Consider the following 27,476-nt stretch of genomic DNA (forward strand, 5'->3'; position numbering starts at 1 on the left):
TGTCATTGTAATGGGGAACTTTAATGTACAGTATGAGACAAGTAAAATGCAATTGCAGATGTATATCCCAGTGATACAATAGAGGTGTGGTACATCAACATGCAGTATTAACAAATACGTAAATGTAAAACCCAACCTAATTTGAATGCATGTCATTTTAAATTGTACCTAGAGTAACATTAGCTAACCTGTTTTTGTTTGGTTATAAACTTTATGACCTAACCAGTATCTTTGCTCTTTATCTAGTTTTCTTGCGACTTCTAGCAGATTTCTTGTCTGTGTTATACATACTTACTTTCTAAATGATCAATATATTTGTCAGGAACTTTTTCTTTTTTTACCTAACCTGTATATATATTTTTCAGGCACTGAAAGATTACGCAATTGTTCTTCTTCTTGGAGGATGGAAGGAAGTAGATCTTAAGGTTCTTGTAAACCGTGGATTGCTATACCTTGAGCTTCATGATTATGCAAATGCCCTGGAGGTACTCTATCTTATAGGTTTAATGCAACATAATGAGAGTCATGTACTAATGATAAAACATGCAGGGGCTGATACAGCGTGGAGCTTATGTTGCTTGTTTTTGCGCTGCTCTGGAATGAAACTTATGCACGTTTGGGTGATGCAGAGTCGTATATATTTGAGTCACATCTTCACTAGCAACTGAGTAGGTGTAATAGGGTGTTCTAACCTAGGCAATGTTCCGCGAGGGCGTGTCAACGCAACTGCAGGCTTTGCTGAGTTGGACAGAAATGTAAATATGCCTGCACCAAGCATATGCTGTGCCCTGATGATCATGATGGCTATGAAACTCGACGTACAGATAAAGAGCAGTCTTGCCACAAAGATGCGTACACCTCTGCTTATGGACGAATACAGATGTGTCCTCATACACTATTGGCGCAGTTATTCCAACGAGCCCTTTTTGGCACACCAAGTTACGTGCAACACTGCTTGCGCTGAGCATCTTTTTCACTGGAAAATGCCTCTTAGTAGCAATGCAGTACAGTAAAACTGCTTAAGGACATTGCACCGATTAATTTGATATGCGAGACTTGCACATCTGTGTGTGAATGAGTCTGAGGGGTCTATTTACTAAGCAGTGTTAGGAGACAGAGTGAAAAGTGATCAGAAAGTGATAAGGTGCCAGCCAATCAGCTCCCAACTGTCATTTTTCAAACACAGACTGTGAGATGACAGTTGGGAGCTGATTGGCTGGCGCTTTGGACCTCATTCAGAACCGGACGCTATTTGCGCTCGCTCGTTCAGAAAAAAGGGGCGGCTATTCAAATGAACCGTTCGCTCTTTGCGGTCTGTTCACGCCTCTAGGTCTGAACGAGCGTACAAAACATGCGGTCGTTTTTTGGAAAACTACGCCCCCTGGCCGCTCGCATCCTACGTCATGTCCGCTATTTATTAGATTAATCGAGTACATCGACCAGCGTATGAACTGCTCGCTATTCTTGTGGTTGGTTTTTCCTACCGCAATCTTGCGAGCAGTTCTGACTATAAAATAACCCAGTGACTGGTCAATGACGCTGCTGTATTAATTATGCACACCCATAAAACGCCCGTTTTGACCTTTAAGCACGCCTGCGTTCGGATCTCCACTCCCCGTTTTCAAGCACCTTCCCCTGTTACCACCCACATACGCCTTCTCCTGTCACTCAAAATAGCAGGCATTCGCTATTTAGCGAACAAACGATTTTCGGCCGCACTGACTGGTTCGCGCATGCGTATTACGATCCGTACGCATGCGCAGTTGTGCAAACATCGCTCGGAACGAACGAGCGGCCGCTTACGAGCGGCTCTGAATCAGGCCCTTTATCACTTTCTGATCACTTTTCACTCTGTCTCCTAACACTGCTTAGTAAATAGACCCCTCAATCTGTATACGAAGTACTAGGATGCAGCGGTCACAGCTTTTTTTCACACCAAGTTCCATTGTGATTCATCTGCAATTCTGTACGTACAGATGTGTCCACATACATCTTACCTCTGTGCGCTACAAATAACGTTACACATATCCAGTGAATGCCGTGCGACTCAGTAGCGCCGATCCTCTTTTCGTGCGACTTTTTACCTTCAAATGCGTCTTATTCGCAAAGCGAATAGGACGCATAAGCAGCCTCATACATCTTACTAACTGCTTGTGAAATGCTACCGTGTCAGTGACCGTGTCAGCGGCGGTGACACTGTAACCTAGCGTTTCGCATGCAGATACTCCTGCAGTCGCACACAGAATATAGGCATGCCGCTTATCATTTTAATCAGCAGAATCTGCTTGTATGTCCTATTCACATAGCTTCGAAGGTAAAAAGTCGCACAAAAAGATACTCGGCGCTACCGAGTCAAGCCACGGCATGGCGCGACAAGAAGGGCTGTTTGACGCACAAGGAAGTAAGATGTAAGTGGACACATCTGTATTTATAACTAATTTATGTGCGGTTAAAGTTGCAGCCCGGAATCTCTGGTACAGTTTGAGGGGTGTTTTGCTGCGTCTGAAGTGTGAATAAGATGCACATTTAAAGAATAAGTTGCTATGCTACACCTTTCGGCACTGCTCACTTACATCGGGCATCTCGCGCTGAATGGCGTATTTTGCTCAGTGTATGAGGATACATCGGTATATGTTTTTTTTTTCCATGTTACATTCCGCTCTGCATCTGGCCCACACAGGGTAACGTGCAGATGGGCCTCCTTTACTCAAAAGTTTAACTCATAACAGTAAGTTTATGTGTCACTTATATGCAAACTTTTTGATAGCAGATTTTCAGGCCCGTTGACGCATCTTTAAAGCCCTCCGGCATGCTTCCATCTAGCTCATTTAAATTAGGGGTGTGCACCGGACACTTTTCGTGTTTTGTGTTTTGGTTTTGGATCTGGATCTTTCTTCGTGTTTTGGATCTGGATTGGTTTTGCCAAAACCACCCTTCCGTGTTTTGGGTTCTGGGTTTTGTGTTTTGGATCTGGATTTTTTCTTAAAAAATAAAAAAAACCCGCTAAAATCACATAAATGGGCCTTTTTTTGTTCCTACGCTATTAATAACCCCAATAACATTAATTTCCACTCATTTCCACTCTATTCTGAACACCTCACACCTCACAATATTGTTTTTAGGCCAAAAGGTTGTACCGAGGAAGCTGGATGACTATGCTAAGCGACACAAGGGGGCGGCACAAACACGTGGCCCATCTAGGAGTGGCACTGCAGTGGCAGACAGGAAGCCAATCAGCGTTATGGTGCCCATTTGCATGTAGCACGAACCCGGGAGATCCGTGCTACATGCATCTGTGTGATTGGCACAGAGCAATGACAGGTCCGTGAGACCTGTCTGTGCTGCTGTGGTAAAAAAAAAAAAAAAAACCTGTGTAAAAAAAGAAAAAAATGGCGTGCACCCCCCCAAAAAAGAGCAACCAGCCCCGGGCATTAGTAACCCAGTGCTGGGTGTGCTTAAATACAGGGGACAAACGACGTAGGGGTCCCCTGTACTTAAGCACAACCAGCACCGGGCTAGTCAGAACCAGCGCTGGTTGCCAAAATACGGGGGACAAACGACGTAGGGGTCCCCTGTATTCTGCGCAACCAGCTCTGGGCTCTGATCCGGTCCTGGTTCTGGAAATATAGGGGACAAAAAATGAGTAGGGTTCCCCTGTATGTTCCAGAACCAGCACTGGACTTTTTCTAGCGGGGGGCTGATGGCACAGCCAGGGGAGCCCTTTCACCGGGCCCCCCAGCCGCAGCATCAACCCTGACCGCTAGTCAGCCCAGGCCGGGGATCCCTGGAGAGCTGGGGACCCCCCCAATAAAGGGGTCACCCTCTCCAGGGCACCCCAGGCCCAGGCTGATAGCCCGGGGCTATCCCCGCCACCCCTGGTGGCGGTGGGTGGCGGGTTGATTGTGTGGTGTGGTGTAAATAAAGAATATCAAACATTGTCTTTACAAGTAGAACTGCAAGTCCCAGCTAGCCTGCCCCGCATGCTGGTACTTGGAGAACCACAAGTACCAGCATGCAGGGCATTAAGGGCCCACTAGTACCTGTAGTTCACCTGTAAAAAAAATGTTTAAAAAAACACAGGACACACACACCGTGACAGTATAAGTTTATTAAACATACATACACACACACACATGTACACATACTCACCTATGTAACCTGTAGCATCGGTCCACTTGTCCGGTAAAGTATCCCTAGGGGACCTGTGAAAAAAAACATACTCACCATCTCCTATGCGAGGTTCTGTCCTCTTCGTTCCAAAGTAGGCATCCCCGGACTTGGCAAAAAAAAAAAAACGAGAACGCGATCCACGAACTTAGTACCGTTCTATAGAACGGTACTTCCCGAATGAGAGCTTAGCGGCGGGGTATCACCATGGAAACCCCGCTGCTAAGCGTTCATTGGCTGAGAGAGGTCATCTCCCGTCTCTCAGCCAATGAACGGCTCCCTCCATTGTAGTCAATGGTGGGAACCGCAGGGTAAACTTTAATAACCTTGCGGCTCCCAGCATTGACTACAATGGAGGGAGCCGTTCATTGGCTGAGAGACGGGAGATGACCTCTCTCAGCCAATGAACGCTTAGCAGCGGGGTTTCCATGGTGATACCCCGCCGCTAAGCTCTCATTCGGGAAGTACCGTTCTATAGAACGGTACTAAGTTCGTGGATCGCGTTTTCGTTTTTTTTTTTTTTGCCAAGTCCGGGGATGCCTACTTTGGAACGAAGAGGACAGAACCTCGCATAGGAGATGGTGAGTATGTTTTTTTTCACAGGTCCCCTAGGGATACTTTACCGGACAAGTGGACCGATGCTACAGGTTACATAGGTGAGTATGTGTACATGTGTGTGTGTGTGTGTGTGTGTATGTATGTTTAATAAACTTATACTGTCACGGTGTGTGTGTCCTGTGTTTTTTTTAAACATTTTTTTACAGGTGAACTACAGGTACTAGTGGGCCCTTAATGCCCTGCATGCTGGTACTTGTGGTTCTCCAAGTACCAGCATGCGGGGCAGGCTTGCTGGGACTTGCAGTTCTACTTGTAAAGACAATGTTTGATATTCTTTATTTACACCACACCACACAATCAACCCGCCACCCACCGCCACCAGGGGTGGCGGGGATAGCCCCGGGCTATCAGCCTGGGCCTGGGGTGCCCTGGAGAGGGTGACCCCTTTATTGGGGGGGTCCCCAGCTCTCCAGGGATCCCCGGCCTGGGCTGACTAGCGGTCAGGGCTGATGCTGCGGCTGGGGGGCACGGTGAAAGGGCTCCCCTGGCTGTGGCATCAGCCCCCCGCTAGAAAAAGTCCAGTGCTGGTTCTGGAACATACAGGGGAACCCTACTCATTTTTTTCCCCTGTATTTCCAGAACCAGGACCGGATCAGAGCCCAGAGCTGGTTGCGCAGAATACGGGGGACCCCTACGTCGTTTGTCCCCCGTATTTTGGCAACCAGCTCTGGTTCTGACTAGCCCGGTGCTGGTTGTGTTTAAGTACAGGGGACCCCTATGTCGTTTGTCCCCTGTATTTAAGCACACCCAGCACTGGGTCACTAATGCCCGGGGCTGGTTGCTCTTTTTTTGGGGGGGGGGGCACGCCATTTTTTTCTCTTTTTACACAGGTTTTTTTTTTTTTTATTTACCACAGCAGCACAGACGGGTCTCACGGACCCGTTAGTGCTCTGTGTCAATGACACAGATGCAAGTAGCACGGATCTCCTGGTCCGTGCGTGCATCTGTGTCATTGAAATACACAGCAGCACAGACGGGTCTCACTGACCCATCTGTGCTCTGTGTCACTGTCAATCACACAGATGCATGTAGCACGGATCTCACGAGTCCGTGCTACATGCAAATGAGCACCATAATGCTGATTGGCTGAGAGCCGTGACAGACGGCTCTGTCAGCCAATCAGCACTTTGCCCATTAAAGGCAAAGGCATTTTTTTTTAAATGGCCGCTCGAGGCAAAACCTCGAGATCCGACAGCAGATCTCGAGGTTTTGCCTCGGGAGAGGGATCCGGGGCAGACAGGGAGATCCGAGCTTGGGCTCGGATCGCCCCGGATCCCCGAAGTTCGGGTGGGTTCGGTTCTCAGGGAACCGAACCCGCTCATCCCTAATTTAAATACCTAATTCCACATAAAATCTCACTATTACAGATTTGGAATACACATGTGTGTTGTACGTATGCCTCTTGCACCTAACTCCCACCCCCAAGTCTGCTGATTAGATAAGCACATTCTGTAGTGCCTGCTGTCTGTCTTAATATGGAAATAGATGAATGATGCTATCATAATTGCATTTTCAGGCCTAATATACTGCATTGAAATGTATAGAAGAGATTATTTTGGCTAATAGTGTACAGTACATTTATGTGTTAGGTATAAGAGCCAGGATCATACTTGCCAACCTTTGGGCTGCCCCCTCAGGGAGGGGGAGTCCGGTTGGCACTACTGGGGTTGTGGAGCAGCTGCAGTGGGCGGTGCTGGGGGGCGTGGACATGCAAACACATCGTCCAGGGGGTCGTGGAGCAGCTGCAGTGGGCTGTGCGATTACCGCCAATGTATAGCGGGGGGTGGACCAAGATGACGCGATTCACTGCGAATTGCGTCATAGGTCACCTGTACCGCCCACTTAGCCCGGAAGTGGGTGGCTGGGGAAGCAGCTGACACCGGGAGACTTGGTTTTTTTTCTGGGTGGCCGGGAGCGTCCTCTGATTTTCGGGAGCGTCCCAACAGTTTCAGGAGGGTAGGCATGTCTGGTCAGGATCTTATATAAAGCTTACAGTTTTACCAAACTCTATATGCTGATTGCTGAATCACTCAGATATATAAGGTGGAAGAGCCAGGATCCTATATAAAGCTTACAGTTTTACCAAACTCTGAAGCACTCAGGTATACATGCCATGCCCAGCTAATCTTACACTCTTACGGCAAAATTTACTAAGCTGCGGGTTCTAAACCCCGGCGGTTTGGTGGCGGTTTTGCTGTCTGCAGATTTACTAAGGCCAAAACTGCCAACAAAACATATTTTACAATAGAATAGAACAGAGCTGTCATTTAGAACCCGCCACCAAACTGCTGGGGTTTAGAATCCGCCGCTTAGTAAATTTTGCCCTTATTCTTGTTACTTTGTTTCATTGGCGTAACTAGGGGGGGTCGGGAAGGGTGCGTGCCCTGGGCGCCATGGGACCGGTGGCGTGGGGGGGCACCGTCGGCCACGGTCCGGCCCGCCCTAGTTAGCCACCAGTGTAGCGCCGACTGCAATGAGTGCGGTCAACGCTGCACATTTACACAGGACCGGCACTAGGCTTCCAGCGCCGGTCCTGTGCTGCACACCTGAGCCCGTTCCCTCCCCATGAGCGCTTGCCCAATAGCGCCAGGAGGCGGGCTCAGGCTGTGCATAACACACGCATCGCCGCCAGCACTGGCGGCGATGCGTGTGTTAAACAGCAGCCAATGAGAGTCAGATAGACTCTCATTGACTGCTGCAGCACCCACTGCAAGAGCCGGACTTCCATCCGGCTCCTGCAGTGGGTAATGGGACAGACGTCATGACGTCTGTCCCATTATGCTGAGCGCGCCAGCCCGGGAGGACTGGCGGGAGCGGCGTCGCGGACTGGAGGAGCAGCAGCAGCGTGGATTCAGGTAAGTATGTTTTTATATATATATTTTTAAAAACCTGTCAGCACTACTCGGGGCACAACGGGGGTGGCTACCACTGGGGGGACCTCTACTGGGGTGGGGGCACAACGGGGGGGGCTACTACTGGGGGCACCATTAGTAGGAGGACCTCTACTGGGGGGGGCTATTACTGGGGGCACCATTATTAGGAGGACCTCTACTGGGGGGGGCTATTACTGGGGGCACCATTATTAGGAGGACCTCTACTGGGGGGGGCTATTACTGGGGGCACCATTATTGGGAGGACCTCTACTGGGGGGGGCTATTACAGGGGGCACTTAATCAGGAGGGGGAACCTCAACTGGGGACCACTACTTGGGGGGGGGAACTACTACTGGGGGCATTATAAAAGGGGCCTACTACTAGGGGCACTGCACTGGGGGGACCACAACTGGGGGCAATAACAGGAAGGACCACTACAGGGACCACTGGATAGGGGGGGTCACTATTGGGAGCCTGCATCAGGGGGACCACTACTGGGGGCACTGCATGGGAGGGGGGGGTGGACTACTGCTGGGGGCACTATATAAGGGGCTTACTGCTAGGGGCACTGCGGGGACCACTACATGGGGCACTAGATAGGGGGGATCACTACTGGGTGCCTGCATAAGGGGGACCACTACTGGGAAACCTGCATGGGGGGGGGACTACTGCTGGGGGCACTATATAAAGGGCACTGCATAGGGGGGGGGACTACTACTGGGGGCACTATATAAAGGGCACTGCATAAGGGGATACCACTACTGGGTGCACTGCATTGTGGGGACTGCTACTGGGGGCACTGCATAAGGGGGAACACTACATAGGACACTGCATTTGGGGGGACCACTACTGGGGGCACTGAGTAAGGGGAACTAATTGGGGGCTGTAAAAGGGGGACCACTACTGGGGATACTGTATAAGGGGCACTACTATGGGCCTGCATAAGAGGGACCACAACTGCATACTGGGGGTACTGTATAAGGGGTACTACTGGGGTTAAGGTGCATATGGATAGGAATGTTCAGCATGAAAATAAAGGGGTGTGTCATGTTGGCACGCCCCATTTTTAAGTGACCACGCCCATTTTTCACGCGCGCGCCTTAGGCGCGCGCACATATCGGGGTGGTGGTGGGGGGCTCCCTTTTCAAATTTGCCCTGGGCTCCAAATACCCTAGTTACGCCACTGCTTTGTTTACACTGCATCAACCCTTCCTGTTCAATTTAACATTGGGATTTAAACTAGGCTTTCGGTCCACTTTCTTTGTGTTACTGTATCCTATTTTGTGGATTTAATCACTCTATTTTGCAGCATGAATACAGTAATGCTGCATTACCAGTAAGTCATTTGCCGGAGCCCGGGGTCTGCACTATGCCGAGATTTTAACTGGGGCTCATCTATTTCCTGCACAGTCCTAGATAAAAACTGGAGCGCTGGTAGGCTGAACCATTTGTGGCTTGTGATTGGTCCTCCTGCCCACACACGTCCTCTGTAGACATTTAAAGATGGTTAACAAATTATTTTGCTGGGTCTGTGCTACTGTACTGGAAAAGCCACTACAATGAAAACAATAGCAACACCAATGTCTCTGGCAAGATGGAAGGGCTAATAATGACAGTTTTCAGATATAGGGCAGCTATAAAATGGGAAATGCAAATATTAGATAAATTGGGTTGGTTAAAGGATCCCGATGATCAGGATACAGACAGATTTAGGTAAGTATTATACCACTCTTGTTTGCGCTGGCCCTGGAACCCTTAGCAGTTGCTTTAAGGAATAATACATCCTTTAAGGGAATATGAGCTGGGCCATGGGAAACAAAACTAGTGTTATTCGCTGATGACATGCTTTTGTTTTTTAGCAACCCGGCCCTCTCTGTTCCGATTGTGATTGATATTTTAACTTGTTTTGAATCTTTTCTGCGGGATATAGAGTCAATTTTCATAAACTAGAATTCCATACCTCCCAACTTTTAGGTCTCCCGAAGAGGGAGAGTTAGAGTGCCACAGGCGTGCGTGTCCAAAAAGGGGTAGGGCTTCGGGGAAAGGGGAGAAGCCTCTGGAAAACAGGCGGAGCCTCGCAGCTTCCCCCGTTTACATCACTATGGGGGTGTGCCCAGCACTCTCTGAGGCTGGGCAGCCCCCAGCTCTCCGTTCTCCTCCTACACACACCCGCTGCTCTGCATAGCAGAGCAGCGGTTTGTGCTCCCCCCAACTTTCCCCCCACCACGGGACACTGCAGCCCACGGGTGGGACAGTGGGACAGTCCCAGAAAAACGGGACTGTCCCGCTGGATGCGGGACATTTGGGAGGTATGAAATTCTTACCTTTGAGCTTCCCATCCATTTTGACCCTTCGCCCTTCCCGGTGGCTCAGGTTTCCAGGACAGGAATAGAATGTCTATTGAACAGCAGGTTGGAGTGGAACTGGATATATAACTGAGTGAATGAGCAGAATCGGATTGGTACTGGTGATGCTGAATTGAGAGCTGGATCGGTTTGAGAGCGATGTTGATGAATTGGAGAACTTGATGGATTGAATCTGATGTTGAAGAATTGATGAACTTGATCGGTTTGGGACCGATGTTGAAGAATTGAAGAACTTAATTGATATAAGTCCAATATTAATAAATTGATGAATTTGATTGGTTCGGACCGATGTTGAAGTATTGAAGGACTTAATTGCTATGAGTCCAATGCTGATGAATTAATGAACTTTATCGGTTGGAACAGATGTTGATGAATTGAAAAACTTAATTGATATGAGTCCAATTTTGGAAGCATTGGATGAGACCGATGGTTGGAGGGATCGACAGAGGGCCTGATTCAGACCCGCTCGTGAGCGCTGAGCGCTCGCAAGCGGGTCGATGGTGCCCAAGTGTGCATGCACACGACGGAGGCGGCTCTGTTGTGCGCATGTGCGAGACCCGAATAATGAAGGCCAAGCCGTCGTTAAGAGTCTCGCACCAAAGGGGGCGTGCTGTCGATGGTGATTGACAGCACGCCCCCTTTGGTGGGCGTGGCTGCCCAGGCGGATGCGTTCCCATGGGAACGCCTACTGTCTGGGTCCGGCCCCACTGACATCACTAGTGATGTCAGTGGGAGTGCTTTTGGCTCTGATAGAGCCAAAAGCACTCCTGGGCTTGTGGCAGCGAGACCCTACTGCAGGGTCTCGTCGCAAGCCCGATGGTCGCGATGGTCTTGACCATCGCGACCATCATTTTGGCCGCTCGCTATAGCTGTGGGTGGTCACCCACAGCTATGCGAGTGGCCAGGAGGCCGCTCCAAAAAGGAGCAGGGACGGCCCTGATTCAGAGCGAGCGCTCTGTCAGAGCGTCCGGCTCTGAATCAGGGCCAGAGTACCTGAGAGCTCAGCACTGAGCTGTAACTTCAGCAAGAGACAACGTTGTACTGGCAACAGAGGCCAGTCAGTAAATGGAATGGAATTTATAGGGGAGGATCAACAGGAATTGGATGCTGCAATCAGCTGGTCTTTTGAATTTGTCTGGGGGAAGCGCTCTGAGTGGAGGAAGAGTGTCAGATGACATAGTCCAACATGGTCGTGCCCATACTGTGGTTTAGGAGGTAACACCGGCATGCAGCCTGTGTGCCATCATGCTGGGAAGAAACGCTGTAAGGGACTGCGGAAAGCCATCTCCATGCTCAGTAACAGGACACTGAGTGGATGGGGCAGCAGCAGCACAGACAGACCTCAGCACTAGCCGGGAGTGATGCACAGTGCGAGCGGACAGCGGCGCTAGCCTGGACAGACACTGGAGAGGTAAGAAAGTGGTTTTTAAGGGCTGGAGCATGACAGATAGTTGGCAATTGCTCCCCTTATCATTATTAGGTGCTCAAAAGCATTATTTTCCCAAAGATCTCATCTAATTCAGATGTTGCCCTTGAGTCTTTCAAAGAAAGACCACAATTTCTGTCTGAAACTGTTTTCAAAATTCCTCTGGAACAATAGGAAACCTAGGGTGTCATTAGCGAGACTCAAACTTCCCCACACTCAAGGTGGTTTGGGGTGCCTGATTTGGTTACTTTTAATAGGGCAGTCCAATTCCATTATATTGTAGTTTGGTTCTATGGACATAGTACTTACACTAATCATTCCTTAGAAATGGCTCTTTTGTCGCCTTATTCCCCATACACCTTGTTCGGCTCTACCGTCGGGTGTGCTTGACAACATCCTTTTAAGAGACACATATCTCTCTTGGTTGGCTATCACCGTAAGTTACATCGCAACCCCCAAAGCTCCAGATTCTCCACACTTTGGGGTAACCCTTTATTCACTCTGGGACTTAATAAAGTCAAATTTCAACAGTGGTGATCAATAGGTATTCCTGACATTTTTGACCCAGGTGGTTCTTTAATTTGTTTTCAAGACCTTAAAGAGAAATACTGTATTCCTACTGATAATGTTTTCATGTATTTACAAGTCCGTCATTTTTCACGTTCTCTCCCTTCTCCTATGAATAATGCCAATGATACTGATGACCTGGCTTCATTGATTACATCTCTTGCCTCTCTAATGTATAAAACCAGGTAGCTCACCTCACTATTGCTCCAGTGTTCTACTTTATCTTTCTGGACTTCCACAATTGAGAGCTGGAAATATTTAGTACTCGGGAAGTAAGAGGAGAACGGATCTCTTCTGCAAAAGCCGGTGGAGGCAGCAGTGTGGAGTGGTCACATGTTATACATCCTTGCCAGCTGAAGCACTGCTGACTGCAGTGTGACGTTGCCAGTTAAGGGGTTAATAAGTCCAAAAATAAATAAATGTATAAAAGGATATATCTGTTTTTATTTGTTCTAAATCTTGTTCGAAAAACAGCAGAGCCTTAACTAGACTTTTTGGTGCCCTGTGCCAGAAATTACCATTGGTGCCCCCCCATGATAAAAATAAAATAAAGCAATCCAAGTGAATCTTACGGGCCGCCTCACAGCCAATCGCTGTTCACACTCTACTTTGTTCTGTCTGAAAAGCTGCGTTTGGCTGACACTGGCAGACCTGGCATCAGGGGAGGACTAAGGGCACACCCGTAGCGAGCCCCGATATCCAGGGGGGGGCCTCAAGGTCCAGACGGACATAAAACAGGGCAGCGGAGTCATTGTTCCAGCTGCGGCCGCAGGGACTCATAGCCGCCACCCAGCCCCAGCTCCCTTGTAGCCTGGCCCGGGCAGCGCTGGGCTCTTCCAGGTGGCTCAGCTGCAGCCCAGGCCGGGCATGACCTTTAAATCTGCAACGCGGCGGCTTGAAGTCATAGGTCAAATTGCCGCACGTCTTCCCTGTCCGGGTGGAAGTGGATATATCCCCGGCCGACCATCAGGTGGTAAGGAGTTGAGGCTGCTGTTAGGGGATAGAGGATAAGGATTAGGGGCTGGGGATGGAAGAAGGTGAAGGGGGCTGGGGGCGGAAGGTGACGGGCTGAATGCAGAGGAAGGTGATGGTGCCTGGTAACAGAGGAAGGTGAAGGAGGCTGGACACCGAGGAAGGTGATGGGGGCTGGGGCAAAAGGTGATGGGCTGGACACAGAGGAAGGTGAAGGGGGTAGAGGAAGATGAAAGGGGCTATGGACAGAGGAAGGTAGTGCGGGCTGGGGGCAGAAGGTGACAGGGGCTGGAAGAAGACCAAGGTGATGGTGCCTGGGGACGGAGGAAGGTGAAGGGGGCAGAGGAAGATAACGGAGGCTGGGGGCAGAGGAATGTGATAGGGGCTGGGGCAGAAGGTGACTGGCTGGATGCAGAGGAAGGTGATGGTGCCTGGGGAAGCGTGAAGGGGGCTGAAGATGGAGGAAGGTGATGCAGGGCTTGGGGCAGAAGGTGATATGGGCTGGGGACTGAGGATGGGGGCTGGGGATGGAAAAAGGTGATGGGCGGCTTCTGGGCTGAGGATGGTGATTAGAGGCTGAATTTGAGGACGGTGATGAGGGACTGACGACTGTGGACGGCTGGCTGCAGACACCATCCCTCCTACCCCTGAGACATCCACAGCACTGTCATCAAGAAGACATTGCAAGAGACGGCAGACATGAATGACAGCCTGCATCATCACTGACAGTGTGGTAAGTCATAGTGTATTTTTACTTTATGTAAGGCTGGCATATCTTTCAGTTAACATTTTCATGCTTCACATATCACACATGCAGGGGAGGGATGTGTGGGATAGGGGGTGGTGGTGAGAAGGTGGGGCCCCCAGAGACATCAGTGTACCGGGCCCCGAGATTCCTGTTGCCGGCCCATGACACTGGTGCCCCTGATGGATGAGGAGGAGCGGGAGTAATTTTTCAATGCACCTTTTGAGGGAGTCAAGAAAAACTGTGGCCAAGAGGTGCAGATATTGCAAAGTACTTAATTAATTTGCAATGTAAATGTTTTTTTTTAGGAAGGGGAACTTAAAAATACAGCTGACAGGGCATGCTGGCTCTTGTAGTTCCACAACAATTGAAAAGTTATCCCTAAGCCCAGTATAAAAATATGTTTAAACCTTAGCACCGCATTACGCTACACAAATAGTAAGTAGGAAGACTTTTGTAAAATGTGTAGTTAAAAACTTCTAAAATAATACACAATGGAAAGTGATTACATAAGGCTGAAAGAAATACACATAACCCCTCTCATTTAAGTACTGCAGTCTTCTCTGGCATCCATGTGGTTAACTCTAAAACTGGCAACTTTTAAAAGGAAAAAAATACATATAAGGGCCTTTTATTGCACAAGACCAAGTTCACATCACGTGTAAGCAGCATACACACGTAAAGATTTTCTGTTCAACCATCCAACTAGTTGATTGGTTGGAATGAAAATCTGGTAACGTATGGGAGTAACTGTTGATCAGCAATTTGCTCCTAAATGCCAGAAAACAGAGGAAAATAGACATCAGACAAGTTTGTTAAATGTTTGATCTAAAAAATTTGTTCAAACAACAGTTTTTGTCCATTTTCCGGCATTTGGGAGCAAATTGCTGATTGTCATTTGCTTTCATACCTTACCAGATTTTCATTCCAACCAATCAACTAGTTGGATGGTTGGACAGAAAATCTTTACGTGTGTATGCAGCTTAAGAATGCAAAGCTGTAGTAATTAGCAGCTGCTGGACACACATCAGATACACTGCACACTTTAGGTTGTACTCTTAAGGTTAATAAGACCAAAGGTCCCCCCCCCTTCCCTGACCATCAATGAATGGGAAGAGGAAGACACATTGTAATTAGTTAGAAACCTAAACACCCCACAACCTCTGACCTGGTTCCGGCTGTTGGACCTTTTTGCTGCAGCACCCTGCAGGGGACTAGGCGGCCACACAGCTGCAGACTGAGGGCCTGATTCAGAGCCGGACGCTATTTGCGCTCGCTCGTCCAGAAAAAGGGGCTGGCTATTTAAATTGACCATTCGCTCTTTGCGGTCTGTTGACGACTCTATGTCTGAACGAGCGAACAAAACATGCGGACGTTTTTTTGTAAAAAACGCCCCCTGGCCGCTCGCATCATACGTAATCTCCGCTATTTATTAGATTAATCGAGTTCATCGAAAGGCCAGGCGAATGAACTGCTCGCTATTCTTGTGGTTGCATTTTCCTACCGCAATCATGCGAGCAGTTCTGGCTAAAAGACACCCAACTGATGTGGTCGATGACACTGCTTTGTTAATTATGCACACCCTTAAAACGCCCGTTTTGACCGTTTGGCACGCCTGCGTTCGGATCTCCACTCCCCGTTTTCAAGCACCTTCCCCTGTTACCACCCACAAACGCCTCACTCTGTCACTCAAAATAGCAGGCATTCGCTATTTTGCGAGCACACGAATTTTGACCGCACTGACTGGTTCGCACATGCGTACTAAAACCCATACACATGCGCAGATGTGCGAACATCGCTCGGAGCGAACGAGCGGCCGCTTACGAGTGGCTCTGAATCAGGCCCAGAGTTTGGAGAGTTTCACAGCCAGATGGCCATCTTACCTTGTGCAGTACACAGATGGCTCCTCCAGTGCAGGGGCTTCAGCTCCTCATGCCTCACACATGTCGGCTCCTGAAGGGGAAGTGAGAGGGGGCACTGGAGGGGATGGAGACAGGGTGGAGTCGATGGAAGGGCAGAGGGGAGGGAGAGGGCTCAGATGGGAGGATTAGTCCAAATCTCCGATCCGTGGTGTTCCTGATAGTGATACAGCCCGGTGGAGGGACCAGCTGCTAGAGGTACAGCGTTGCTTGTACATAAGAAGAAAGGGGAAAGAATGGAATGTGCACCTGACAGTGGGCTTGATTCAGCAAGAATCACAATAGCAAAGCATGCACGCAAGCACACTCGCTGAATTGGCCCTGCATGTGTGGTCCTGCATGCGCAGAATCCCGATAATCGGGAATCTGCTCGCTAGGATGCGTTCACATGCAGCCGCCAGCAGCCAGAGTATGCAAATCCTGCGATCGCTAGCAAGACATTAGCACGCCCACTATGTCTTGCCGTGCGATTGCGGTATGTATTTAGACGCCCACGAGCCTGTCACAAGATGCCCACTTTCCCTTAGTAACACACGTAATTTCCAGGAAATGTATGAAACAATCGGTAACATCGAACCCATACGCAGCATGCCCCTGAAACGACGTTTAGATGCACAAACACGGCTGCACTCACACCACCACACCCCCATTTCCATCGACCGCCCCCTATCACCACCCACAAATGGCACGACCTGTCACTCATGCTTGCGGAGCATCTGTGTGCAGTGGGCGATCGCTTCGTGATCGCATGGAATGGTTCGCGCTTGCGCAATGCGTCTTATACACATGCGCAGATTGCAAAAATCAGCAGGCTATGTGCAAATGCAGCCTATCGAATGAGTCTGAATCTGGCCCTTAGCAAAGAGCTGCTGTGTGAAGCCGGCGCCCACCCCTGCCTTGCACACACCCTAGTCACGGCCCTGAAAAACTGTACATAGTTAAACATATCATTAGGAAATCATTTCTGCCCTATAAGATACCTTCTATGAAAGGGAGACACTTATTGTATACGCTATGTCGATGTTTTCACAGTTGAGCAATTATTGGCCATCTGCACATGCGTCAAGGTACATTACCGTAGCCACTCGCAGCTACTATTCATTCGCAGTGTGATTGACAGTGGGGTAGCATTTGGAGGAGGTAATGCTGCAAGAAACGCAGACGGGGGGTTTACTCTTTATCCTGGCCCAGGCCTGCCGGAGGGGCTGGGGTGGGGCATGCGTCCTGGAACCCCAACTGCCCATGCTCCCGAAGTGTTACTTTGGGTAGGAAGAGAGAGGACTGACTGCTGCAGCCCAGCACACACGCTGCTGTCACACTGTGTGCTGGGCTAGGGAGAGAGGCCTCTCCCTGCTTGATATGCACGAGGAGAGCGATCACACTCATCCGCCTTCCCCCGGACACCGGCGCCCGCCCATACTGGACACCGGCTCGTGCGGCCGTGAATATATTATATTTTTTCTTTTTCTTAAGGAGGGAGTCTGGCCGCACCTCCCCGACTTTGCCATACCCCCTCCCAGTTCCAGTGCCCAGCAGAACTGCCGGTGGCCCTGGGTCCGACCGTTTCGGGGGTGTTGTCTCACCTTCTGCGAGCCCGTACACAAGGAAAATGGTTCCGGCGTCTCAATTACCACGACCTTTCTGCGGGACAATAGCATCATTCAGGACTGCAGCAATCGAATGATCTGCGATTGATGCTGCAACTTTGTATGCAGATGCTGTAATATTGTAATATGTAATATGGCGACAGTAGCGTACAACTCTGAATCAGGTCCTATAATTCCAAAAGAGATACATGCCAGATATTGGGAATACATTACAGATCATGAATGATATTGGCTTTATAATGCAATGTATGCACTAACCGGTACTTATTTTAATAGGATTTCATAGCTGCGGCTATGAAAACTCCGGGAGATGTAAAGATCCATCAGGTGATAGGAAATTGCCATCACAGGTAATTATATCGATATAAAACATGTGAAGACTCACTGTAAACTAAAAACTTCCAACATGATCTGGCAGGTGTGAAAAAAATGGATTAACTTTGCATTTTGTCAATTGATAATTATAAATAAACTATTAACACTTCTATTTTTGAAAGCATTCTTACTTTTCAGCATTTTTTACACACCTGTTTAAAACTTTGTGTATATATATATATATCAAGGTAGCATCCCTTCTTATGGTGTTGAGGATGTTATCAGTATAATCATAAGATCCACTGATGTGTCACAATGTGCTCAAATTGCTCCTGGGAACGGCCTCGTAGTCACACAGCACACATCAATAAGACAGTGCATTTCTAGGTTTGGTTCCTCCGTAGCCCATAAGAAACCATTGATCTTCATTTAAATACACTTTAATTTGTTTCAAGCATTAACAGATGACAAGAACATTAATAGTAGATTCATTTTTTAATGAGACTTAAGTATTCAGCAGATGAGCAGTTTCTTGTATTGCATTCAAATGACATACTAGTATGAGAAACCCATGAGTTTGATCTAGAATTCAATGACTCTATATTCTTTACCGCATACGCTGTGTACAAAGACAGCAGTAACAAATGGCGTATGGAGAAGGGTGCGAGAAACTGGTATCTGCGTCATTCTCTTTTGTCTCTGGCACTGCCACCTATTGCATTGCTGTCTATGCGAACCGCAAACAGAGAGAGAGATCCTAGCCATCTATCATGCCACAACTGGCATGCAAACCTCTATAGCTGGCAGGTGGTTATTATTGCTTTCTACAGGCTGATATCTGTAAGGTATGTAATTACGATGCACAGTGCCTATAGAACATATTGCTGCATTGTGTTTTTATGATCTTGATTAAACTGTATTCAACTGTATTTTTAGAATATTTAAAAGTATCCAGTACACTCCTATTCTCTCATTCTCTCAGGTTACAGCAATATGAGGAAGCCGTGCAAGCATTTAACCAGGTGTTGAAATTAACCCCCTTGTCTCCTGAGGGATACATTGGCCGTGGTAACGCATACATGGAGTATGGCCGTGAAGATGGCCTCAGGCATGCTCAGTCAGATTTTCTGAAGGCCCTACATCTGAGCCCCACATCTCTTGCAGCTCGTATCTCTTTGGGCTATAACTTACAGGTGAGTAATATCTGTTTTCCTATACAATGTATTATACATAGTGCTCAGTCACGTGTGATATAAAATTGACAGGTGCATTCATATTTCCCTAATGTATTTGTAAACTAGATCTACTCAAGGAATAATACATGATGGTATTTCTTTGGCTACAGCAGAAACTATTTATTTTCACATATTGCCAGTTAATTGTATATGCTATGGGTAAATACAAGCAATGAACAGTATTTCAGTACTTTATCAATCAGTACAAGTACATATTAGAGTAATAGCTAAGATCTGAGCAGGGAACCTGGTGCCTGGGAAATGTTTTATTATTACATAAAGAAACACATTCCTTAAATGGACTACATAAGTGGTTCCCAAACTTTCTGAGCTCGAGGTATCCTTAGGGTCTCCATAACTTTTTTAAGGCACCTCTAAGCCAAAATAATTACCAAACAGTTCCGTTTTAAGTAGTTGGGCCAAAATGACGTAAATGTTTTAAAAATAAATAGAAAAAAGAGAAAAAAAATGTGCTATTCTTACCCATTGCCCCCTCTCTCTCTCTCTCCCATTGCCCTCTCCATCTCTCTACCATTGCCCCCTCCATCTCTCTCTACCATTGCCCGCTCTCTCTCTTTCATTGCCCCCTCTATCTCTTTCATTGCCCCCTCTATCTCTCTCCTCCATTTCTCCCTCCGTCTCTCTCTCCCATTGCCCCCTCCATCTCTCTCTCCCATTGCCCCTTTCATCTCTCTCTATCATTGCCTCCTCCATGCTCTCCAATTGCCACCTCCATCTCCTTCTTCCATTGCCCCTCTCTCTTTCCATTACCCCCTCTATCTCTCTCTCCCATTGCCCCCTCCATCTCTCTCTCTCCCATTGCCCCCTCCATCTCTCTCTCTCCCATTGCCTCCTCCATGTCTCTCACATTGCCCTCTCCATGTCTCTCACAATTGCCTCCTCCATGTCTTTCACATTGCCCCTTCCATGTCTCTCACATTACCCCTTCCATGTCTCTCACATTGCCCCTTCCATGTTTCTCACATTGCCCGTTCCATGTCTCTCACATTGCCCGTTCCATGTCTCTCACATTGCCCCTTCCATGTCTCTCACATTGCCCCTCCATGTCTCCTTTGGGAAGACACCCAAAGGACTTGAACAAAGGAGAGGCCCATACACCGAACCTTAGGCACCCAATCCCAAATGGCATTAAGCAGAGAAGCCACACTGAAGGGGTAAAGAAATGGAATTACAAGGGAATGTGAGAATGACACTAGGACAAGATAGAGGAAGGGCACCAGATGTCTTACCCCCAAGCTGTGGCACTTCTTCCTCCTCCGATATCCAGACACACAGTCCGGGATGCAAAGCACTGCATCGGGATGCAAGGCACCGCACCAGGCTGCGCTCAGAGCAATTGCGATTCAGCTACTGGTCCACTACTGCTCTCTCCCTACCCTCCGGTGCTGTCACCGTTGGGGCGTAACAGGGGAAATCCTCTGCTCCGGAGGCATTTCCCTCCCAGTGCCCTGTTTGTCTCCAGGGATCCTTGCTGGGCAGGTGCTTGTTGGGGCTGTCAAATACACTGCCGGGGATGTCTGGCGGTAGGCGGGCTTTTCCACAAGACAGGGTAGAGTCATTGTCGGCAGGTCTCCGGGATTCCCCCTCTCTGGCGGTCAGCTCCTCTTCCTGGGTCTTCTCCAGGGTCCTCTTCTTGGGCAAGCAGCTCTCCAGTCCCCTGTCCAGCGGCCACTTGTTAAGCCGCAGTGGGTCTTGACTCCTCAGCAGCGGTGGTCCTAAGGGGGGTCTTCTCCCTTCAGCAGGCACACATCTTCATCTATCAGGCTGTGGGTAAGGGCACTCAGGGTCCATCACAGCACTCTTCTTTCTGGCAGTGGGCCCCTTGTTAATCTGACCATATTCCGGTATCCCTTCTTCACAGCTGGGTAGCAGCAGCCTCTTGCTCCCCCAAGTGCCGGCTTCCCTCTTCCACCTGTGCAAAAAAAATATATACTGATCAACCTCTTTAGGCAACTGGCCGTCGCAGCACCCCGGTGACATGTAAATGAACAGCCCTCAGGCCCCAGTCTATACCCGTCAGCTGCAGAGAGGAGCAGCCGTAGGGAAAATATAAATGAACAGCCCTCAGGCCCCCATCTATTCCCATCAGCTGCAGACAGGAGCAGCCGTATGGGAAATTTAAATAACAGCCCTCAGGTCCCTGTCTATACCCGGCAGCTGCAGAGAGGAGCGGACGTAAGGGAAAAGTAAATGAACAGCCCCCAGGCCCCAGTCTATACCTGGCAGCTGCAGAGAGGAGCAGCTGTAGGGGAAATGTAAAAGAAGAACAGCCCTCAGGCCACAGTCTATACCCGGCGGCTGCAGAGAGGTGCGGCCATAGGGGAAATTTAAAAGAACAGCCCTCAGGCCCCAGTCTATACCTGACAGCTGCAGAGAGGAGCGGCCATAGAGGAAATATAAAAGAACAGCCCCCAGGCCCTCAGTCTATACCTGACGGCTGCAGAGAGGAGCTGCCGTAGGGGAAAAGTAAAGTTTTGATGTCACATGCTGATTTAGAGACTCAGTAGCACACAGATATACAAGTGTCACATATCAAAATAATCAGCACAGTCTCCTGGTGCGTCATAGTAGCATTGCATTGCAACTTGGATGCATTTTCACCCCCCAAAAAACTTGGTGCTAGCAGAGTCTCACGAGACTAGGCACGCCATGAGGGGCTGTTTGGCGCGACTGCAGCAAAGACGAGTGAGGACACGTCTGTATGAAAAGTCTATCAAGATTTGTTCAATTTTCATAAAAGTAAATATGACAGTTCATATAGGGCCTGATACAGAGATGGACGCAGTTCACAGCGTTGCTGCGGCTATTGTGATATAGTCGGGGTAGGAGGTCCCTCTCCTGGGGTAGATGGACACCTCCTTACACACAGCAGCCAGGAAACAGTACACCAGTCCAGGGTTTTCGTGCAAGCTGGTCGGAACCAGTTTTATTGTGTAATATAAACAAAACATAAAAATAAGTCCTAGCCCATCTGGGCACCAACTAGACAGGTTATTCCCTCTCTACAAGTGGTAGGGCCTACTGCCTTACCACAAACACAGCACTTTCAAATATCACAGTGTCTCTGAACAAACCTCCGTGTCTGTTCTCCCGAGGGTATGTGAGCCACTCAACCAAAACCTTAACACAGCTATATGAACCACTTGCAGGTGCAACTACTAATCAGCCTGCTCTCAGACTGAAAGGCCCAACACCTGAAATGGCCTGTGGATGGAGCCCTCCCTTCTCTTCTCACATCCACACCCCTAGGACCCATTATCCGGCTTTTACCAAAAGCCGACACTTCTGACTTTTTCTGGGGTTTTTAAAACACATATGATAGGAATCTGGGACACACATATATGCCATCCCAGACTTCTCCAGTGCTTCTATCACACTATATAAAAGCACATGAATATAAATTGACAAAAAGAAACAAGTCAAGGACTCTGCAATGGCCATTATCCAGAAAATACAAACAATATAGAATAGACAACACTATGCACTTGACCTGTCAGTATAAAACACCTACAGTCAGCAGCAATATAGCTTAAATTTATTACATAATAAAATAGAAATATATAGGGCTCTATTTACTACAATCCGCATTTGTAATGCAGATTGTAGTGTGACATTACCCGACTGAATTCGCATCGCGAATTCAGGCAATATCACAGGGATTTACTACAAATCCCTTGCAGGGACAAAGCTTGTGATAAAGCTCTGTCCCTGCGAATCCCCTCCGCACACTTATCACTGTATTTTCGCAAAAAATACCATGACAGGTGCCGGCCGACCGTTGCCGAGCCCCACACCCTGGTGCTAAGCCCCGCCCCGCAATTGCGGACCCCACACGACCCCCCCTGCCTTAATTACACTTACTTGCAGTCATCAGTGCTCCGGTGATGTCCTTCGTGGCTCCGGTCAGCTGACATCCAATACTGCACTGGGACTCAGTCAGGTGACGATCGGGCCCCAGTGTAGGCAGGGAGACCAGCTGACCGGAGGGAGGACATCACCCGGAGCACCGATCACCGGTCCTTGGTAAGTTTGTTTTTTTTACTAATTTTTTTTTATTTTATTTTTTTAGCAGAGATCAGCCTGTGGTCTGTTTAGACCACACAGCTGATCACTGGGGCCAGCTCCGGGCTCTGCTCTCCCCATTAGAGAGTAAAGGCGGCGTTATTATCACAAGGCTTTCCACGGTATTTTTTCACATTTTATTTTTAGTAACTTTGGCCAGATCACATTTCCCATTACAATTATGGAAAATGCGATCTGCTTACTAAAAATAAGTGATACTGTAATTAGGGCTTGGAGTAAAATTTTACAAATTCTACTCCAATTGCCCTGTAGTTACTTTAGGTGATCCTAAAATAATGTGAAAAGGGTGTGAAAACACCCTTTTCACTTTACTTTAGTAAAAATAATGTTAATAAATAGAGCCCTAGAGAGAAAACAAATGTAAAGAGACCAACAGGAAAAATGTTGCTTTGGAACCCAGGGAACAGATATTGGGACTGGTGACATATTACTAATGGGTTGGGTATGGGATACCGACATCTGTCAGTCAATAATCTAACCCTCCTCCTCTCCCTTCCCTTAATCCTAACCCTCCTTCCCCGATGCCTAAACCTAACCTCCCCCTCCCCGCACCCTAAACCTAACCCTTCCCCATTAGTGCCTAACCCTAACCCTTCTCCTAGTGTCTAACCCCTAACCCTCCCCCCCTAACCCCGCTACATACCTTTGGGATGCCTGTGCTGGGCTTCTGGCAGGTTTCGGGATTCCGGGGCCGACATTCTGAGCGCCGGAATCCCCGCGGTTGGTATTATGACCACATCTCTTACTAATGATATCATTGAGCTCTGAGAGAGCTAATCCATAAGGATGTTTGATAGGTGAATGGTGGTAGTTACAAGACTTTTTTACTCTTATGGGATTCTAATATGGAAGTTCTATTTCAGATAATATTTAGTACATTCATGACTGTGCCTTTGCTCCGTTTAATGGCGATGAGGAGACTTCTTGGCAGTTGGTGTTTTTATTTGAACTTTTAATATCAAATAAAAAAAATTCCCGTTGGTCTTTATATTTCTAGTCTATGAATGTTTTTTGTTACCTTGTACTCCCCAGAAGATAACATGATGTATTCTGCAATTGTTATACAATTTTGGTGGAGAGGGGGGCTTTTTGACGTAAGTCTAGCAGCACTAGGCCCATAATGTATCAGGTGGGTCTAAATTCTAAACAGTAGTATATCCAATGAATGCTCTTTGTCTGGCAAAGCGGACAATTCCATTTTTGTAACTGCATCCCTTTAAGGCCATAGTTTGGCACAATAGGGCTGATACAGTGTAAATCAGGGCATCAGCAGGTCACTTTGAAACACTACATCTAGCACATTACCATGCAGACATATTCATTTTGTAATTTTAATAGCTCCATGGTATTTTTTTTCCCTCAACAGCTTTATATTTCCACATCATTTAAACTACCTTTTGCTTGAGTGATTTCATTACATTAACTTGTGCTTGGGACAAGTGTTTCATAGACTCAGCGAGTAACATCAGATAAGGACCATTATCTGCCTTCATGGTCTACAATTGTTTTTTTAATGTAACAAATATAAACTATAAATGCCTTTAAATGCCTTTAAACTATAAATGCCTATTTTCCTAAACTATAACATTAGAGTAATTAGAGTTTATAGAACATGACCATCATAAGACAAATTGGGGTGTGCACCAGAGGCATAGCTAGGGTTCATGGCACCCAGGGCAAATAAAAAAATGACACCCCTTGAAAACTGTTATTTAAAACTCTGGCTGAATTTTTAGATTGCTAACAAATAAAACACACACTGAAGACACAAATTAGGAAAACGCGAGGCAATAAATCAATATAAAAGTGAAAAATACCATGTGCACGTGCGCAAACACACACAGACTGCTCTGGAATGGAAATTTGCAGCAAACGGTTGGGACCTAGGGGTCATTTAGCTTTAGGGATTTGATAGTATGAAATTAATTATTTATGCTTTTTTAAAACGCAAATTGCCACTAGCATCTTCAGTTAATGGTTATGCACTTACTGCATACTTGCTGACAAACTGGTTGACCCCTCCGGAAAGAGGCAGCCATCTCAGCACAGCGAGGGGTGTGACTTGTGTTTGGTGGCGTCATCACGGGCCCAACTCCTGCTACACAATGCCATTGCATCATCGGCTCCCCCCGGACCTCCGACTTGTATTCTGTAAGTGGGCGGTTGTGGGGAGGAAGTGGGCAGTGGCAGGGGATGTGGGCGGCCCCACTTCGGGCACGGCTGGGAGCTCCACCCGGTTTGTGACACAGGACTGATGACAGCGCTCACCTTTCCTTCTCCGTACAAGCGTTTTTCCAGATGCCCCAAACAATCTGAAAGAGGATTTATCATAGATAATAACTTTACCCCAGTCCTCAGCAGTCCAATCCCTGTACCTTTTGCAGAATATCAGTCTGTCCCTGATGTTTTTCCTGGAGAGAAGTGGTTTCTTTGCTGCCCTTCTTGACACCAAGCCATCCTCCAAGTGTCTTCGTCCTGCGTCATGCCAACAGTAAAGCATCCTGAGACCATTCATGTGTGAAATTGCTTCTCAGCCAATGGAGTGGGCTCACTCACAATTTTGCCTAAGAACACAGCCATGAATAAAGAATGGTACAAAAACATCCTCCAAGAGCAACTTCTCCCAAACATCCAAGAACAGTTTGGTGACAAACAATGCCTTTTCCAGCATGATGGAGCACCTTGCCGTAAGTCAAAAGTGATAATTAAGTGGCTCGGGGAACAAAACATCAAAATTTTGGGTCCATGGCCAGGAAGCTCCCCAGACCTTAATCCAATTGAGAACTTGTGGTCAATGTTTAAGAAGCGGATGGACAAACAAAAACCCACAAATTCTGACAAACTCCAAGTATTGATTAGGCAAGAATGGGCGGCCATCAGTCAGTATGTGGCCCAGAATTTGAACAACATGCCAGGGCGAATTGCAGAGGTCTTGAAAAAAGAAGGATCAACATGCAAATATTGACTCTTTGCATAAACTTAATGTAATTGTCAAAAAAAGCCTTTGACACTTATGAAATGCTTGTAATGTTACTTCAGTATACCATAGTAACATCTGACAAAAAGGTCTAAAAACACTGAAGCAGCAAACTTTGTGAAAACCAATACTTGTGTCATTCTCATAACTTTTGGCTATGACTGTATTGCCGACCAGAGAATACAGAAAGGATATTAATGTTATTTCAAGTAATTTAACCATGTTGTTGGTATCTTTATTTCTTTACAATCTTGTTCTCTAAAGATACTTCTTTGGTTGATCAATGTAACAAGATGTAGTATAGATATATCAGAGAAATGGGTACATTTGTTTTATAGAGAGTAAATTATAGTAAATCCGGTGCAATTGGAACCTCCAAAATTACTTTATAAGTTTTTTTTAATTTTACTATATTTTTATTTAATACATTACTTTAATTAAATTATATAGCCCTGTGAGAAAATATATATAAAAAAAAGAAATATGGTTTTACATTAAATATATATCAATGATGACAAGGTGACGTTGTCTCGCTTATGGATGTTGCCAAATACAATGATGATTGTAAATATATTTTAATGATTATCGATATATACAATAAAACAGCAAGGCCTGTCAATTTGACAGCTACAGTGGTGAACAAATCTTTTCAATCAATATTTCATAACGGTTGAATCCCTGAGAAGCTACAAAACAATAATGATAAACAATTTTAAACAAGACTTTAAAATCGTAGTTAGATTGAGATCAATTTCGTCAAAAGCAGAGCAACCATCCATGGTTGTCCTAGCAACACGAGAAACTGCTTCTGATTGTCTCTGGCTATGCATTAGCTGAGTTCACCTCCTTCTGTGGTCTGTACTACTTGGAGACATTACAATAGCCCATTTTCTATTTTTATTTCGTAATGGAAAATCTTTTTGATTGCAAGAACAATGGACCTTGTTAAAATTGGGTTTTTAAGTGAGTATTCATTTTAGGATTTTGGTTCATGTTGCAATGGGCAGTTATGCCCAAGGTAGTTCTGGTGCCACAATAGTGTATCAGCCTAGTATTACATTGGTTACCAATTTATTCAGCTGTGGGCTGGTATTCTCTCTTTTAGGTGCCTGCTTGTTTTTTGGGTTTCACCCAAGTCCAATGCTGAACAGGTTGGGCTGTTTTGTGCTAGGAGATGGGCTTGTTCCTTGTAAATAGAGTTTATCACCAAAATGTTTTAGATACAAACAGCACCATCTACATAGCATACAAATAGATTATCAGGAGACCTGTAACTGTTGTCAAAAAAACATATGAGAATCCCTGCTTAACTAGTTGCTCAATTGTGTTCTATAAATAAGGGAAAATACTCAGCACAGTGCTTGGAAATTACTTCAGCAGCAAAAGATAAAGATAAAATTGAAGAGAAAAACATGATGAGGTGAAGGAACAACCTCACCCATACTTCACTCAACGCGTTTCATGACTTGTGAAACAATACTAATTCATCACATCAGTTTCACTGATAATGTATTATTTAATTCAGATGTTTTAGTTATAATGTCCTGACAATGTTGTCTAGTGTCACATATATCAATATTAAGTT

General features: G+C 47.0%; 1 protein-coding gene across 2 annotated transcripts in view; it reads left to right on the forward strand.

Annotated features, from left to right (window-relative positions):
* TTC6 (tetratricopeptide repeat domain 6) overlaps positions 1–27,476 on the forward strand; it is a 297,795-nt gene that overhangs the window by 255,329 nt on the left and 14,990 nt on the right. For both annotated transcript variants that reach the window (XM_088471191.1, XM_088471190.1), the window contains 3 exons: positions 366–485; positions 17,537–17,610; positions 18,558–18,768. In XM_088471191.1, coding sequence (XP_088327317.1) covers positions 366–485; positions 17,537–17,610; positions 18,558–18,768 — 405 coding nt within the window. The remainder of the gene's footprint in view (positions 1–365; positions 486–17,536; positions 17,611–18,557; positions 18,769–27,476) is intronic.

The sequence above is a fragment of the Taudactylus pleione genome, unplaced genomic scaffold (assembly GCF_031769625.1).
Source record: "Taudactylus pleione unplaced genomic scaffold, aTauple2 ptg000113l, whole genome shotgun sequence".
Taxonomy (NCBI): Eukaryota; Metazoa; Chordata; class Amphibia; order Anura; family Myobatrachidae; genus Taudactylus; species Taudactylus pleione.